At 38.3% G+C, this 15,028-nt stretch overlaps 1 protein-coding gene across 4 annotated transcripts in view; it reads left to right on the top strand.

The window, feature by feature from the left end:
* Window positions 1-430: 430 nt before the first annotated feature.
* LOC129763156 (RNA-binding protein Pasilla) overlaps window positions 431-15,028 on the top strand; it is a 151,096-nt gene continuing 136,498 nt past the window's right edge. For 3 of the 4 annotated variants that reach the window (XR_008740811.1, XM_055761960.1, XM_055761959.1), the window contains exon 1: window positions 1,847-1,986. Coding sequence is in view for 1 of the 4 variants with exons in the window: in XM_055761961.1 (XP_055617936.1) it covers window positions 1,863-1,986 (124 nt within the window). In the remaining 3 variants the exon portion in view is untranslated. Of the gene's footprint in view, window positions 1,987-15,028 lie in introns of all 4 variants that reach the window. The other variant, XM_055761961.1, reaches the window with a different exon arrangement.

The following is a 15,028-nucleotide window of genomic DNA, read 5'->3' as shown; positions in this document are numbered from 1 at the left end:
GTCCGTAACCCTAATGTTGAACACAAGTCCTCTGAAAAAGCAACAAATTTTGTCCACCAATGCCACATTTTATCCCACTGCAAACCAGCCACAGCACATCACACACATCACACACATTTGGGCAACATCTCCACGTGTATGTGGGATACCAGCATTGAATTGAAGAGAACGAGAAAAAAAAACCCTCATTTGTTCATTGTATCCAAATATAGCCGAGCATAGAACCACCCATTAGCAGCAGCAACAGCAGCCAGGGCCGTGAGATCCAATAAAATTCCTGTAGTGCTGTGGTACTGCCCCACACGCACACATACACATCCATGATACCACTCAGTCACCCGTGTTCGAAAACATCAATATATGTTTTTACGCAGTGTATACAAATTCATTGTGTTATCTCGGGGCGCTGTGACACACGAAGATTTCAGGCCATTGTAGTTACTCATAATGGATTCTAGTGGGTGATGACTTTGTTTTTCTGTACGGTTTGAGTGCATTTGAAGAATAGTCGACATGACAGTCTCGCTGTCAGTGATTATGTTTGTGGCATAGATTTACCTCTGCAGTACGTGCGGCGGGTAGCTATTAAGAGGGACTACGAGCGAGAGAGTGCGATCGAAGAAGCACTTGCGTGAGAGCGAGTCGGCAAGTGTGTGAAATTGCTCAATTACGTGTGAGTGACTCATAGATGCCAGGCAAGAGCACGAAGTAGGTTCCGAGCCGCTTCGGGTGCTCCGATTGCTGAGTGACCTAAACAGGCTGAGGCCGCTGGTCGGTGGTTTGTTCTCAGTCAGTGCTCTCATCGCTGCTGCTTCACATACATCGCCATTTCCGAGCACTACCAACGGTGGAACGATTTTGTGTGGTTGAACAACGACGACATCGACTGCGAATCAATGCCGGAAAGCATAGGAACAATAAAGCAAAAAAGGAGCATAAAATATAAAATAAAATAAATACGAAGAGGAGCCAAACCGCACAGAATATAACAAATAAAGACGGGAGCGAAGAGACTCTCGGATTCAAATTCGGACTCGCGCTCGCCCTCTGAATGTGTGAATGTTTTAGCGGTGCACTTGCGCAATAGGTGTCGCGTCTCGCGCTCGCATGTGTGAAACGATTTAAGCACGGGCAGGCAGTCAGCAAGCAAAAGAAGAAAAAAAATGAGCAGAGTCTCTTCAGAGTAGAAGTGGATTTTAGTGATTTCGTAGTTGACCGTGGAAGAGTTCTGTATCCGTACGCCCGCAGAGGTAGACCTCCCCGAAGGGATAGAAAAAAGTGTGATAACACGGGCGCAGAACATTACAGATAAAAAATAGTTGGATAGTACTCGAAAGGAGTGAAGCTAAGTGTGTGATATTACGGGTAATTTGGGGCCGGAAGTGTGTGCAATTTCAAGCAGTTAGTAGTAACTTTGTGTGAAGAAATTTATGAAATCAATTTTTCTCGCGCAGTGCCTTTGCACGGGATCGTCACGGGCCAAACGTCAGAAAAGTGAGAGTCAAAGTCTATAGCTGTAGCGCGTGAGATATAGAGAACGCGAACTTAGGAAATCAACCACGAGAGAGCGCACCGCAGATGCACACACATACACAGAGTAGCCGCGACCGACGGTACAAGTGAGACTGACCAATTATTCGCTATCGCGTTTCGACCTCGGGCCTCTAGACACGATTTTCCAACAATCCAACAGTAAGCTATCGGTACGAGGAGCAGGCTCTAGTGCGTCCAGTCAGAGACGAGGCGACGAAACTCGTGGTATCTGTTACCCAAATCAAACCAAAACAACTGACCATTTCGTTCGGAACCGGAACCCCCCGTAAGCCGTCAAAGTGTATTCCCACGCAGAAAGTGTTCAAATTATGGCTGCTGATGCCGCTATGGATACGACCTGCCCGAGTCCCGAACTAGGGGATTCCCGCAAAAGGCCCCTCGACGATGGCACCGATGATGGAACCTCCAAACGCTCACATTTCAGCACCAACGGTAAGTTATCATGACGCACAACCCAACCAATCTTTTTCTCCCGAATCCCCAGAATCCCCGCCCTCGCCTTGTTAGGTTCACCCTCATCCATTCACCGCCCGCCATTCACATCTTCATATTTGTTTTTCAACTCAGGAAAACCATTATTTGACAAGGCTCTTTTTGGCAACTCAATCAATCAGTTCTAATTTTCCATCGCTTGCCACCGAAAGTCGCACATCGCGCGCCTCATTGCCATATTTACACATTTCCACAGTGATATCGCTCTCGCTGCCGTCAGTTTTCAAACATTTGGTTATCAGTCCTCATGCCCCACCAACTCACTCACTCACTAACACAGCCATCACACGCGAAGAGCCCCCATCGAAATCGCATGGCACTGACTGCTGCTGCGTCCAGAAAGAAGCCATCCACAGCAAAACATGATGCGCGTTTTTGGAAGTGAAAGAACAGCGGTACAAAGAACGGTTCGGAAGCTCCCAAATACCATACCACTTTCACCACCATCATTACTACTACCACCACCACCACCACCACACCAGTAATCACCATACGATACGATAATCGCTGCCAAAGGAGAGGAAGAGAAAGCGGAGGGAGCGCTTAGTTTTGGTGATAAGAGTCAGAGCTTCTTGAATACAAACAGTGCAGAACCTCGGTAGTATTGATGCCCGATTCGATCCTCGCTATCAAAACTCCTCATCCCTGATAGTTGCTGACAATTAGAAGAAAATTTGGGGAGGGATTGCTGATAACCGAACGCCTCTGCACATTGGAAATGTATTTTTATCTTCACATACTGATGTTTATTATGTTTTCTTTTGAAGACATCGTCGTCTAAGTTCTGTCTATCAATCATAGCCCGCGTTGCGGTTGCACCTCGCTAGAACGAACAACTCATGTGGTTACCCCTTGTGACAGCTGTCAAATAAAAATTGTCAAAACTGCAACAACATTAGGAAATGACGGGCGTACGGTTTGACACCCCCCCCCCCCATTCCTTGGTTCCTCTTTTCCCATACGCACATCAGCCAACGGTAGAAGGACCATCGTAACACAGAGTCATAAAAGAGCGCGTAAAGCAGCATCGTGCAACGCCAGTAATAAGAGAAAAATATGGTGCAGTAATCAGGGTGCCAATCTCAGCACCGCAGTAGTGCTTCAATTAAGCTGTTCAGCTCTGGATTGTCTGTTGCGTATATGTTACACACTTTGGTTCGAATTCGCCTGCGGCTCAAAAGCCTAAATAGAATGCTGTTTCGATTGTCGAAATCAAGGCGTATGGACGCAAGGCTTCCAGGCAAGCGTCACGCGAGTTTTGTCCCAATTTGAGACGAGGAAATTGGGTTCGTTTTTCTGTTGTGGATAAAAGGCCTAGAGGTTCAAAATTCAACTACCAAAATATTTACAGTAGTCGTTCGCTAACTGGACGAGAAAGGCGGCCCAGTTAAAGTCCTTTTAGTTGAAACTTAAGATGAAGCTTTCGAAAAATGATGTCCGTCGAGTTCGACTGGGCAAGGTTGTAGAGAGAGACTGTGGTTAATATTTTGAACATGGGAAAAGTCGCAGCTCGACTTGAGCCAAAATAGCTCAATGTTCTTCAAACAGAAGTTGCTAGACATGCTAGAACGATAAAATTCATATCCCACCTTCTACCAATGCATAATTACTGGCTATGTGTGACTTTTTTTCTATTTCCAAAACCCAAATAACCGCACCGTGACGGAACCCACAGCATCGAAGATTGGGGCGTGAACTCCTGGCAACTCCTGAATTCAGCTATAAAAATGGTATCGACGAATGGACGTTGGCTGGAAAAAGTGCATTGTTTCAGAAGGGGACCTATTTTGAAGGCGACTATATAAATTTAGATGACAAAAAATTGGAGGCGTTAGTATTTACAATTCCGATAATACTAAAAACGTCTCCGTCGGAAGTTTCAGTTGTTATCGGACAAAATCAAAAAAGTTTGGAAGAAATTTTATGAAATGTCTGGAAAAGGTTCTCTTGATTTGTTGCGAGTCTATGATAGTACTTTTTTCCTGAAGAATACTCTGTGATATGATAAGAACAGCTAGTTCGTGTTTTTTCAATTAATTGAATTTGTAAAGGTAATCTGCAATGTTGGTAATTTTAGTAACATGATTTACCGATATCACGATCAATCGCATAAAGATGGTGGAGTGACTTACTCCAACGGTATGAGTAAATGCTGAGTATGTCGAATAATTCAATGTTGAATCCGAGGAGCAATAATGCTAAGAACCAATATTATTTTAATTTTACTCCTGATCTGATTGATTCATTATCATTGAAGATTCAAATGTAGAAAATTAGATAATTATAAAATTGTAAAACACAGTTGCTTCTCTTTGTTCATCGTGTACAGAAAATAGTAATTATATGAGCAGCGTTTCAATGGTTTCTTATATTCATCTATTAGGAAACACTAAGTCATAAGACACTATCGGAATGTAGATTTAGCTTATAGCACATCATACTGACAAATGTTGATTTTCGAGCGATGTATGAAAGCTGTATGGAACTACGTCTGTTATGCGGACAAACAGTGATTTTTGGAAAGGTTTTTTCAAAATTGCTCAAATGTTTTCGAACAAAAAATGTTTGTTTGCATGTTGAGCAAACGTATTACATTGTGTAGAATGCGAAACAGCAAAAAAATCGATTTTGTTCATTTTGTCGTTTACGTCTCCTATACTAACATGGGCAGAAAAGTACCCAACACCAAAAAATACCCCCGATTTGCATGTTTTGACAAAGCGGATTCCCCCAGGCACATCGATTTCGATGTCTGTGTTGGAGAAACCGTAAATCGGGCCAATCAAAACTTGGCAGTTAGGGCGTTTAGATGACGTTTGACATTTTACAGTTATTCAATTGTTCATCTCATGAAAAATAATGTTTTATTAATTGTGATAGACGCGTAAAAATATCTCCTTTCAATTGATGCCTTCCGATCTGTTAAGAAATGTTCGAGTTATAAGCATTCGAAATACGGGAAGGGTTAGCACACAAATAGGCAGAACAAATGTATGAGAAAAGAGGAAGTTCTTCCAGTTTTCAACAATTTAAACCGTTTAGAGATTAGCGAATTGTAATGTATAGCTTATCAAAAAAATCTTAAAGAATTTCCTATTCGATTGGTATGCAAATCCTGAGAATTCGTTCACAGTGAAAACAGTTATTAACGTTAACTTTATTTCATAAAAACGTGACCTGTTTTCTGATTTGGCACCCTTCCTGAAAGACGTAGTTCTACGTCAAAAAATGGCTGGGTTATATCTATGATATAACCTTGAGGTTGACGTGAGATTACCTTAGCTTAACAATCGTTTGTTTGTATTGATTAGATTTTTGATTGAATGAAAGAATTTCCGAATTCAATTGAATTCAACGTATTTGCTTTGTGAGTGAAGAGATTGAATAAATGCCATGTAAGGTCAATTCATGAATTGTAATAGATTATGTCCTTCATTACAAGTAAATTGCAGCATTTTGCCTAATCATCAAATGGTATGCGTAGAGATTCAGTGAGCAGAAAATATGAAGGCATATCCTTCAATGCAATCTTGGATAACCGAGCCAAAGCGTTGTATTCGTACCCGCTTTTGTAATCCGTGTTAGGAGAGCACTTTTGCATAAAAACGGGTGCAGAAGTATCCCCGGCTTGCATGAATCAACAACTTCAACTTCTACGTTTTATACTATAGAGACTTCAAACTGGAAAGTTCATTCGACTCTAATGTCTGCACGATTTTTCCTGGTTCCTAGGTTTAGAAGATCGTGTTTAGGAAACATATTCTAGTCTGCACAAATGCACATTTCCTGGTCGAAATTTGAATTTATATTCGAATCTCAGATTCAAACAACAGATTCTAGATCCTGAATATCTTATTTCAGATTCAGAGCTGTAATCCAGGATCAGAATATAAATCTGAAGATTGTAGCAGATTTCAAATTCAAGTTTTATCTGTATCTCGGATTCCATCTCTAGATTTCACATTGAAATACCAATTTCAGAATCTGAAAATTCTAGGTTCACACTCAGATTCAAATTGCAGATTGAAATTAGGTTTTTTCAGATTCCAGATTTAAATTCTAGATTTGATTTTCCGATTCAGACTATTGATTAGAGTCCAGATTCAAGACCCAAACTCTGAATCCTCAGAGTCGTGATTCCAGATACGCATTAGATATTCACAGTTAGATTTCAGATTCCAAGATCACATTCAAAATACCGAATCCAGCCACAGATTCCAGTAGGTTCTAGATTCGTATTCGGATTTGAATTCCAGATTCAGATTACAGATTCAAGTTTTATCCGTTTTCCAGATTCCAAATACAGACTTTCAGACTCTCTAGATTCTGAATCTGAGGATTCTAGGTTCACATTCTGACTCAAATTCCGGATTCAATCTAAAATTTCTCTGTTCTCATATTACTTATTCGGAATTCAAATTCGAGATCGAAACCATAATTCGCAGATTGCTGATTCTTATTCTGATTCGAATTACAGAATTTCAGATAAGTTGGTTTCTGGGATTCTCCAAATTCAGGTTTCACATTCGACTTTTGTGCAAGATTCAGGACCTGGAGATTCTAGCTTAGCATTCGAATTCTAACTACAGATTCAGACTACAGATCCAAGTTTGATTTGTTCTTCAGATTCAAATCATAGATTTGATTTTGCAAATCAGATTCCTAGTTGATGAAATCCCGATTGAGGTTCCAACCTCAAAGTCCTCGGAATCTTGCTTCCAGATCCGGATTAGACATTCGCATTTAGATTTCAGATTCCAGAATAACATTCAAAATCCTGAATTGAGTCACAGATTCCAGATCACAATCCAAGATTCAGATTCAAAATTTGATTTGATTGAGATATATAAATTTGTGTTCACATTTGTGTTTACAATCCAAAATCAATGGGTGAGTTTCCAAATTCTAAAATCAAAAATCTGATTCAAATCCGGATTCAGATCACAGATTCCAGCTTTATCCGTTTTTAAGATTCCATTTGCAGATTTTCCACTCTTATACCAGTTTCAAAATCTAAAGATTCTTCACTTGCAATCCGGTTGAACTTCAGATTCTGAGTACAGATCCATGTTCATCCGTTTTTCAGATTTGCCTTTCACATTCAAACTCCAGATACAGGATCTGAAGAATCTACAGTTGTATTCTGATTCGAAATCTAAATTCAGGTTACAGATTTGGGTTTTATCCGTTTCTCGTGTTTCATATTTAGAGCTGAAATCCAGAATCAAAATCTAAATCTGAAGATTGTGACAGATTCCAATTTCAAATTTTAGCTATTTCTCGGAGCCTACCTCTAGATTTCACATTCAAGTACCAGTTTCAGAATCTGAAAATTTTAGTTTCACACTCAGATTCCAATTGCAGATTCAAATTCTAGATTTGGTTTTCCGACCCAGACTCTTGATTAGAGTCCAGATTCAATACCCAAACCCAGAGTCCTCAGAGTCGTGATTCCAGATACGGATTAGAGACTCGCAGTTAGATTTCATATTCTAAGATCACATTCCAGATACCGAATCCAGTCACAAATTCCGGATGAGATTTGATCTAGATCTAGAGATTCTAGATTCACATTCTGACTCAAAATCAGTTTATAATTTTTTTCTGTTCTCATGTTCCTTATTTGGAATTCAAATTAAGGATCAAAATCATAATTTCAACATTGTTGATTCGTATTTTGACTCGAATTCCAGAATTTAAGATAAGTTCGTTTCTCGGATTCTTCAAAATTATCTTTCACATTCAAATACCAGGACCTGGAGATTCTCGCATTGCATTTGAATTCGAATTACAGATTCAAGTTTAATATGTTCTTCAGATTTCAGATTCAAATCATACATTTGATTTTCTAATTCGGATTCTTAATTAGAATCCTGATTTAAGTTCCAACTCCAGAGTCCTCAGAATCTGGATTCGATTGAGATTTATATATTTGTGTTCACATTCCAAAATTAATGGCTGAATTTCCAAATTGGAGCTACTACTAGATGTCACCCTCCGGTTCCTGGCTCCAAACGAACGGTAAAATGTGCCAAGAAGTGCTTTCATGTTTCTTTCGGCCGAAAAACTGTTTCCGTGATTCATTAAAAGCCACGGTCACCAAACAATATGTTCGATAAAAATTCACACATACAGCAGCAGCAGTGCTGTGTTTAGAAAAGCGTCCCAACAGATAGCAAAAAAAAACACAGAAAACATCGCGATTGAATCATCCCCAACTTCGACTTTAATTGGCTGCTATCAATGGGACCAATTGACGGCGCAGCAGTTTTCCAAGGAACCTTATTGTGCTTCCACTCATTTGAATGAATTCGCTATTTGAACAGCCACACTTTCGATATGCGGCGTCGCCTTGCTCCCTTTCGGTTCCGATATACGGGCCGGGGTTCAGGCCACGGCATTGGATTGACGGAGAGGCAATGGGTGATTGTCGTTAGGAAGTTATGAAACGGACTTCCGATATGTGGTGTGTATAAATTACCCGCATTCTTAGCGAAAAAAAGCAACGATGATTGAAAAAAAAAATTATGTTATTATCACAAAGGAATCGTGTGCTCAGTGTATCCGCCATCTTCTAGCCCCTCGTTTTCCTTTGGTGAAGCAATATGGGTAATGATAGCGCTGTGCTCTGAGAGCACAGTAGAGCCCTGAGTGTTTGTTCCTCCTCTTTTGCTTCTGTTGATCTTGCAAACGCTGATAATATGCAGGGATTGTTATAGAAGCTCGACCCCCCCGGAGCAGAAATCCTTTTGACACATTTCCCATCTTCATTAAATTTTCTGTTGAAACAATAGATGAAAGCAGCCCTTCGGCCATTCTTTTGTTTGTGCTCAGCTATCTTTTTTCACACAACGTTCGACGAATGATGTAATTCTCTCACCTTGGCCGCGTGGCTTGGTTATCATACAATGTCGCAAGCTGCCCGCGGGGGCCGCTAAAGTTATTTCTAACAATTTGCTCCCGTTCAGCGCAAGCAGATGTGTCGCGGCAAACAGTAGCCAAGTGGACAGCACAATTAATTGAACCTCTCATTGTGGCCCATATTCCCATCTCAAACTCAACAATCTCTCTTTCTCTGTATCTCTCGCCTAGATCTGTCTCTCGGGTTGGTATGGTAACATACATCCACACATACACCCTCGCGACTCTCGCGTGTACGCCTCGCGACTCCCACATCCACCTCTTTGGGCCGCCTTTGGCGAGGTTTTTGCGCTTCGAAAAGTATAACATGTAGCGAGGAGAAAAAAAAACAAAATATATGTCCATTCGTTATACATTGCGGAGTTGTTTTCATCTCGCACTATTGTTGACAGGAAGACAGTAACAACAACTGCTGCTGCAACGAGAGAAGCAAGCAATAATTTCTTCGCTGCCGTTTTGTTTGGTTGAGGGGATGTTGGGATGAATGGCCAAGGATTTGTGTTTTAACCGACACCACCCCAAAGCGATCGAATAACATTACTTCTTCTTGAGGTGCGATTGTCAGGTGAATTGAATATTCCTTTGCGCACACGTATGATGGTGCTCCTCTTGTGGGCAATGAAACGTGGGATGATCTGCATACAGCAAAATGGGTTTTCAATCATTTAGGAGCCGGAGCTGAATTGATTTCGAAGTGTACCATGGACACGGATCTCATTTTGTTATGCAAACCGTGAAGAAAAAGTACCGACAGTTGGTCGATGAAACACAGTTATTAGAACATGAAGTATGCAAAAAAAAGTTTATCCACCCCCCCTGGTTCATTCTCCATTTTTCCTACAAATAATCTACCAAAAAATGTTGATGTGATTATTGACGAAGGTTACAATTTTTGGGATCAGATGATTGAAATAACAGTGAAAATAAGGCACAACCATATATTCACTTTTTCCCGATATCCACTTAATATTTTGTGTGATCACTCTCGACATGAATGACAGCTTGGCATCGTCATCACATTGAGTCAAAAAGATGAGCTATAATTTGTGGTCCGATTTCGTTCCGCTCAATTAGGATTACTTAGATAATTTTCTTGAATTCCTTAACTTTCAAAATAGAGCACAATGACCACTTTTCGGTTATAGTCATCTTGTCTGCAGTTGCGATCTTCTCCCCATTTCAGGCATTTTTCAAAATCTCTGATAGCCATGGTTACTTAAGTGCCACTAGACTCTTAAAACCTCGTTTAGGAAGTCGATTGCGTACTGTCTGAGGTGCCATCTGGATGGAAAACTCACTCTCTATTTGTTTTGAAATTTCCGAAGCGGATAAATCTTGATTTTGATTAGCTTTCCATACGATAGCCTAGATGTGAAGATGTGAAGAAGTTGTCTTTGGTGGACGTCCTTTTTTACTCTTAACTTTGCTTGTTCGAACGATATCAACCATTTGACGGTAGCATTTGCCAGTGGCATGGTGTTCTATAAGGTTTCGTTTTTTTAGCATTTTGAAGCAAATAACAACTGTATGCAACGTTTAGATTAGACTGAGTGACAGGAGTACACAATACAATGACTGCACTCTTAAAAAAAATTGTATATACACTCTGTTCAACTTCTACAAGACCACCCTGCTTATGTTTCTTTGCAACACAAACAGTTAGAATTCAACAAGATACATTCATACATTGTAGAATGCTTAGAATAAAGTAAATTTAACGTCAATTTCGTTCAAAAGAGTTGTTTTTTTTTTATTTATTTCTGCTTAATTATGATAATTTCAGCTGTCCAGTTTCTATAAGACCATTTCAAAATTGATTAGTATTATCAATGAAAAATACAAAGCTATTGCCTGATTTACATGTCAATAATTGACAACCTTGGCATTTCGGCTAATAATCTGGAAAATTCCTGTTGGAATACTTTTTACCAAATTTTTCAGAACCGATTTTTCGATATTTTTTCCATTTTTCCGAAACCTTGAGCTCTTCAATAGTAGTATTTTTTTTTGCTGGAATGTGAATTTTTTGTGACGATATCCACGCAAAACGGTAGAAGAGAGGATTTCAAAACATGTATGTAATCCTTGAATGATGTGAAAGCTATCTTAAGCTTTTCAGTTGCACAGAATCCCCCCCAAACCATGCAAGAGCCTCCACAAAAATTCCTGGTTGAAAAATACTATTCCTCCTTACGTAAATCACGCCAGTACCCGTTGAAACCATCAGGACCATCCAAATTGAACTTTTTTTCGTCACTGAAGATAGCCTGGCAAAGTTAAAAGTAAAAAAATAATTGTAGAATTTTTCGTTATGGTATATAGCAAAATATATTCTTTTGAAAACGTTCTTTGTCATGACATACCATGTCCCACTGTTGATTCATGTGAGCTTTGGCAAAACTCAGACGTTTTTCGATATGAGATGATGCAAGATGAGAAGCTTTAACCTTTTAAGCCCTCTTTATGTAAGGACTTTTTACCAAAATTTGACGAATTGTCTCCCGTGAAACATTCAAATTCTAAGATTGCTTTATTTGCATAAGCGATTTTGAAGTATTCGAAGCTGTTATAACTATATCCCGCTTATCCCGGTTAGAGAGCTTACGTGTTATTTTTACCGTATCCTTGAGGATTCGTCAAATAATTGAGAACTACTTGATTGGATCGTCCGATCCAACGATCACATTCTCTAATTCCAACATTTTCTTTGTGAAATGCATCGATTCCTTTCGGCTTTTTCAAATTTGTTAATCAATCTAACTAAAAACAACGGAAAATGTAACTGGTCTCATAGAAACTTGACACTTGAACAATACAAAAACATTTGTTTAAGCTCAGCGCTTGCACACACACATATGAAAATCACGCAATGTATGATAGTTACCAATACATATACACTAGAATATGAATTGAAGCGTTGTTTGTTTACAATGACACAAACCAGCAAGATCAATACCTGGTCTTATAGAAGTTGGGCAGAGTGTATGGCGTTTTTTTTTTGTCTTTTTATGGATTTGTTTGCTACGCGATAAAAATGATAAACAAATGTCAAATACGCAGTATTAACCGTCGGTTCAACATTGGCTCACCCTTTCGAGCCGAAGGGAGCGCGATAGCACTCCTCTTGTTTGATACTAAGATTTTTTACTTGGCACTTTTTAACGTAGGATTTCGTCTTCCGGGAACATATTGGAGGTACAAATTGAATTAATTTAGATTCTATCGCTCATTGCTCATCCATTTTTCGATGGATTTAAGAGATTTTTGAAAAGCGCCTTAAAAACTAACAGTGAGGAAATATAAGGCGATGTGTAGAATGTGATAATAAAAAGGGCGAAAAAGTGAAAATATCAAATTTAATTTGCTCAATTTGTATAAGAGTACTTCACGCGTTAAGAATAACCATAATTGTGAATGAAATAGTTTAATTATAGTTTGCTCATTATTTAAAAAAATATATTTATATAATTAAGTTAATGTTTATAAATTTCATAAATACCACTTTTTTATTTTATTTTTTTTACTTCAACACAACTTTTGTGTTAAAGTATGTTTTTTAGTATTTTTTTAAATATACCCAAGCTCATCTGGATTTTTTGCACATGCTCATACAATTAGCCCCGTACTCAAACGATTGACATATACCCTACACATGTTTGAAAATGTTTGAACATAATTTGTCTTTATGTATTGATGCGAAATTTGAAATGATGACTTGGCGATTGCCAAAAATGACATTCATCAACGTTACCAATAACGTGTTGTAAATTGTATCAATCATCGGTAGGGATGTGCATTGCATCTGACATTAATTCTACATACGGTTGGTAATATGTACACTAGCTCTCGTGTTTCAAAAAGTTACCCCATAAAAAAATGTTCGCCACCTCGAAAGAACACCCTATGCAAAATATAAGCGCAATCGAACTTAAGGGACAGTGGCGCAAAGCGGTCAAAGTTTGAGTTTTTTGAAAAGCGAAAAATCACCCAAGGGGGGAGTAAAAGAAATTGGGGTTTTTGAGAAAAAAAATTTGATGCTATATGTCTTGAAATTGCATGAAACATCGAGATTTAATGTCATCTCGAAAAAAAAATTGTCAAAAATCGACACTCTGGGACTTAGTTTTTTTTAGAATACGAGACACAAAGTATGGTTTTGGGAGTCAATAGAAATAGTAATCCCGATTTTCCATTCGGAGCTTGCTGCAAAATGTTGATTTGCACGATAATATACCCCATGCAAAATATTAGCTCATTCGGACATCATTTACTAGTGTCACAGATGTTAAAATTTGAGTTTTTTTTTTAACGAAAGATCATCGAAAATCGAGGATTAAAAAAACAAATTTTGGTGTCAAATGTCTTAAAATTGCATTACTTGTCGAGATTTACTGTTATCACTAAAAAAAAAAATTTGGTGAAAAAAAATTTTTTTTCGACACTTGGCCGATTCCTGAAAAGTCAATTTTTGCCAAAATAATTTTTTGTTGACATTATTGTAAATCTCGACGTGCCATGCAATTTTAAGACATTTGGCACCAAAAAACAATTATCATTATTTCATGACGTAATTCCGTAAGGCAAGATAATTTGAAATACACTTAATTAGGAAATGATAAGTACTGAAGAAAATGAAATCAAATTCAAATACCCGAATAACTACCCCAGTTTTCAAACGAAAAACAGAACATGTGCAAATTAAGAGCTTTTTTTAATATTTTTACATATGTTATACCTAAATACACCTAAATAAAATTTATTATAACTCCTTTGCCCTCAAAATAATGCGCTTTTTCCAACGAATTTTTCAATCAACTAAACATTTTTCGTACACACCTTCCGGAATCTACTTTAGGTTTCGCTGCTAATGTGTTGGCGTAGGACTATGTCTAACCTTGGAATGTAAGGGCTCATTTCATTTTTTCGGGTGGTATACCTCAGTTAAAGATTGGCTTTTTATTCCAAATACACAAATTAATAGAAATTATTCCCCGCATTTTTTTGTCATTTTTTTGTTTTAGTCAAACATATACCAGGGATTTGTGTTTTCAATTGAAATGCTTCATTTATCTTCTAGCTTTATCATTGTCATCGACTTTTTATAGCTGTATTCAGAAATTGCCTACAGTTCACGCAGCGAATTAGTGTTTATGTCTTCAATGCTGTCAAAATAGGTGCCACGGAGCGGTTTAATGAGTACCGGAAATAGGAAAACGTCGCACGGGGCCATAGCTGGAGAATACGGTGGTTGTTCAATCACATTCGTGACATTTTTGATCAAAAAATCGTTCACAATGATCAAACGATGAGCTGGTGCATTATCATGGTACCAAATTTAAATATTACCCTCCCACAAAACTGGCCGTTTGTGGCGAGATTTCTCTCTCTCTTTAACGCCTCATAACGTCAAGATAATACTCTTTATTGACTGTTTACAACACCACCAATGGAATTATCCATATCAAATACCGCTGAGCCAAAAAAGTTCAGATGGCGCCCAAAATTGACATTAAGGGGGTATTCTTGTGTAGCGGCACGAATTTCGGACGTTTTTTCTAGCTTCGTAAAAATAAAACAAAGAATATTTCTACTATATATTATATCATTATTTGTTCATCTATCTTTTAACAATAACACAAAAATTGAACAGAGAAGAAATATTCTTAACTAAAATAGTTAGAGCTGATGAAGTGGAAGGATTAAAAAAAAGCTGTGACATGGCGTACACGATTCCATCCCTTCTGGTTATCTGAAACTAAAAATCGAACAGATTCTGAATCACCAAAGATGCCGCTATCGCATGATCCTCGGACAAGTCAAAAACATTTTTTTTTACAAAATGGCGACCGTTTGAAAAACAAAAAAAAATTGTTATGTTTCCCGATTTTTTAAATAGTAAAATTTAAAAGTTATCATTTTTTAGAGGTTCACGTGATAGAGAGATCCATACAGATTGTATTCATAAAAGATCCACATGAATCGGTTCAGTGGAACTTGAGATATTGTGTACGCCAGTTAAAAAAAACTAGTTTCGAGAAAAACGCGTTTGAAGTTCATTGAA

This window comes from Toxorhynchites rutilus, chromosome 1 (assembly GCF_029784135.1).
Source record: "Toxorhynchites rutilus septentrionalis strain SRP chromosome 1, ASM2978413v1, whole genome shotgun sequence".
NCBI classification, from domain to species: Eukaryota; Metazoa; Arthropoda; class Insecta; order Diptera; family Culicidae; genus Toxorhynchites; species Toxorhynchites rutilus.
Note: the sequence above shows the minus strand (reverse complement) of the source record. Positions and strands in the feature narration are given on the sequence as shown.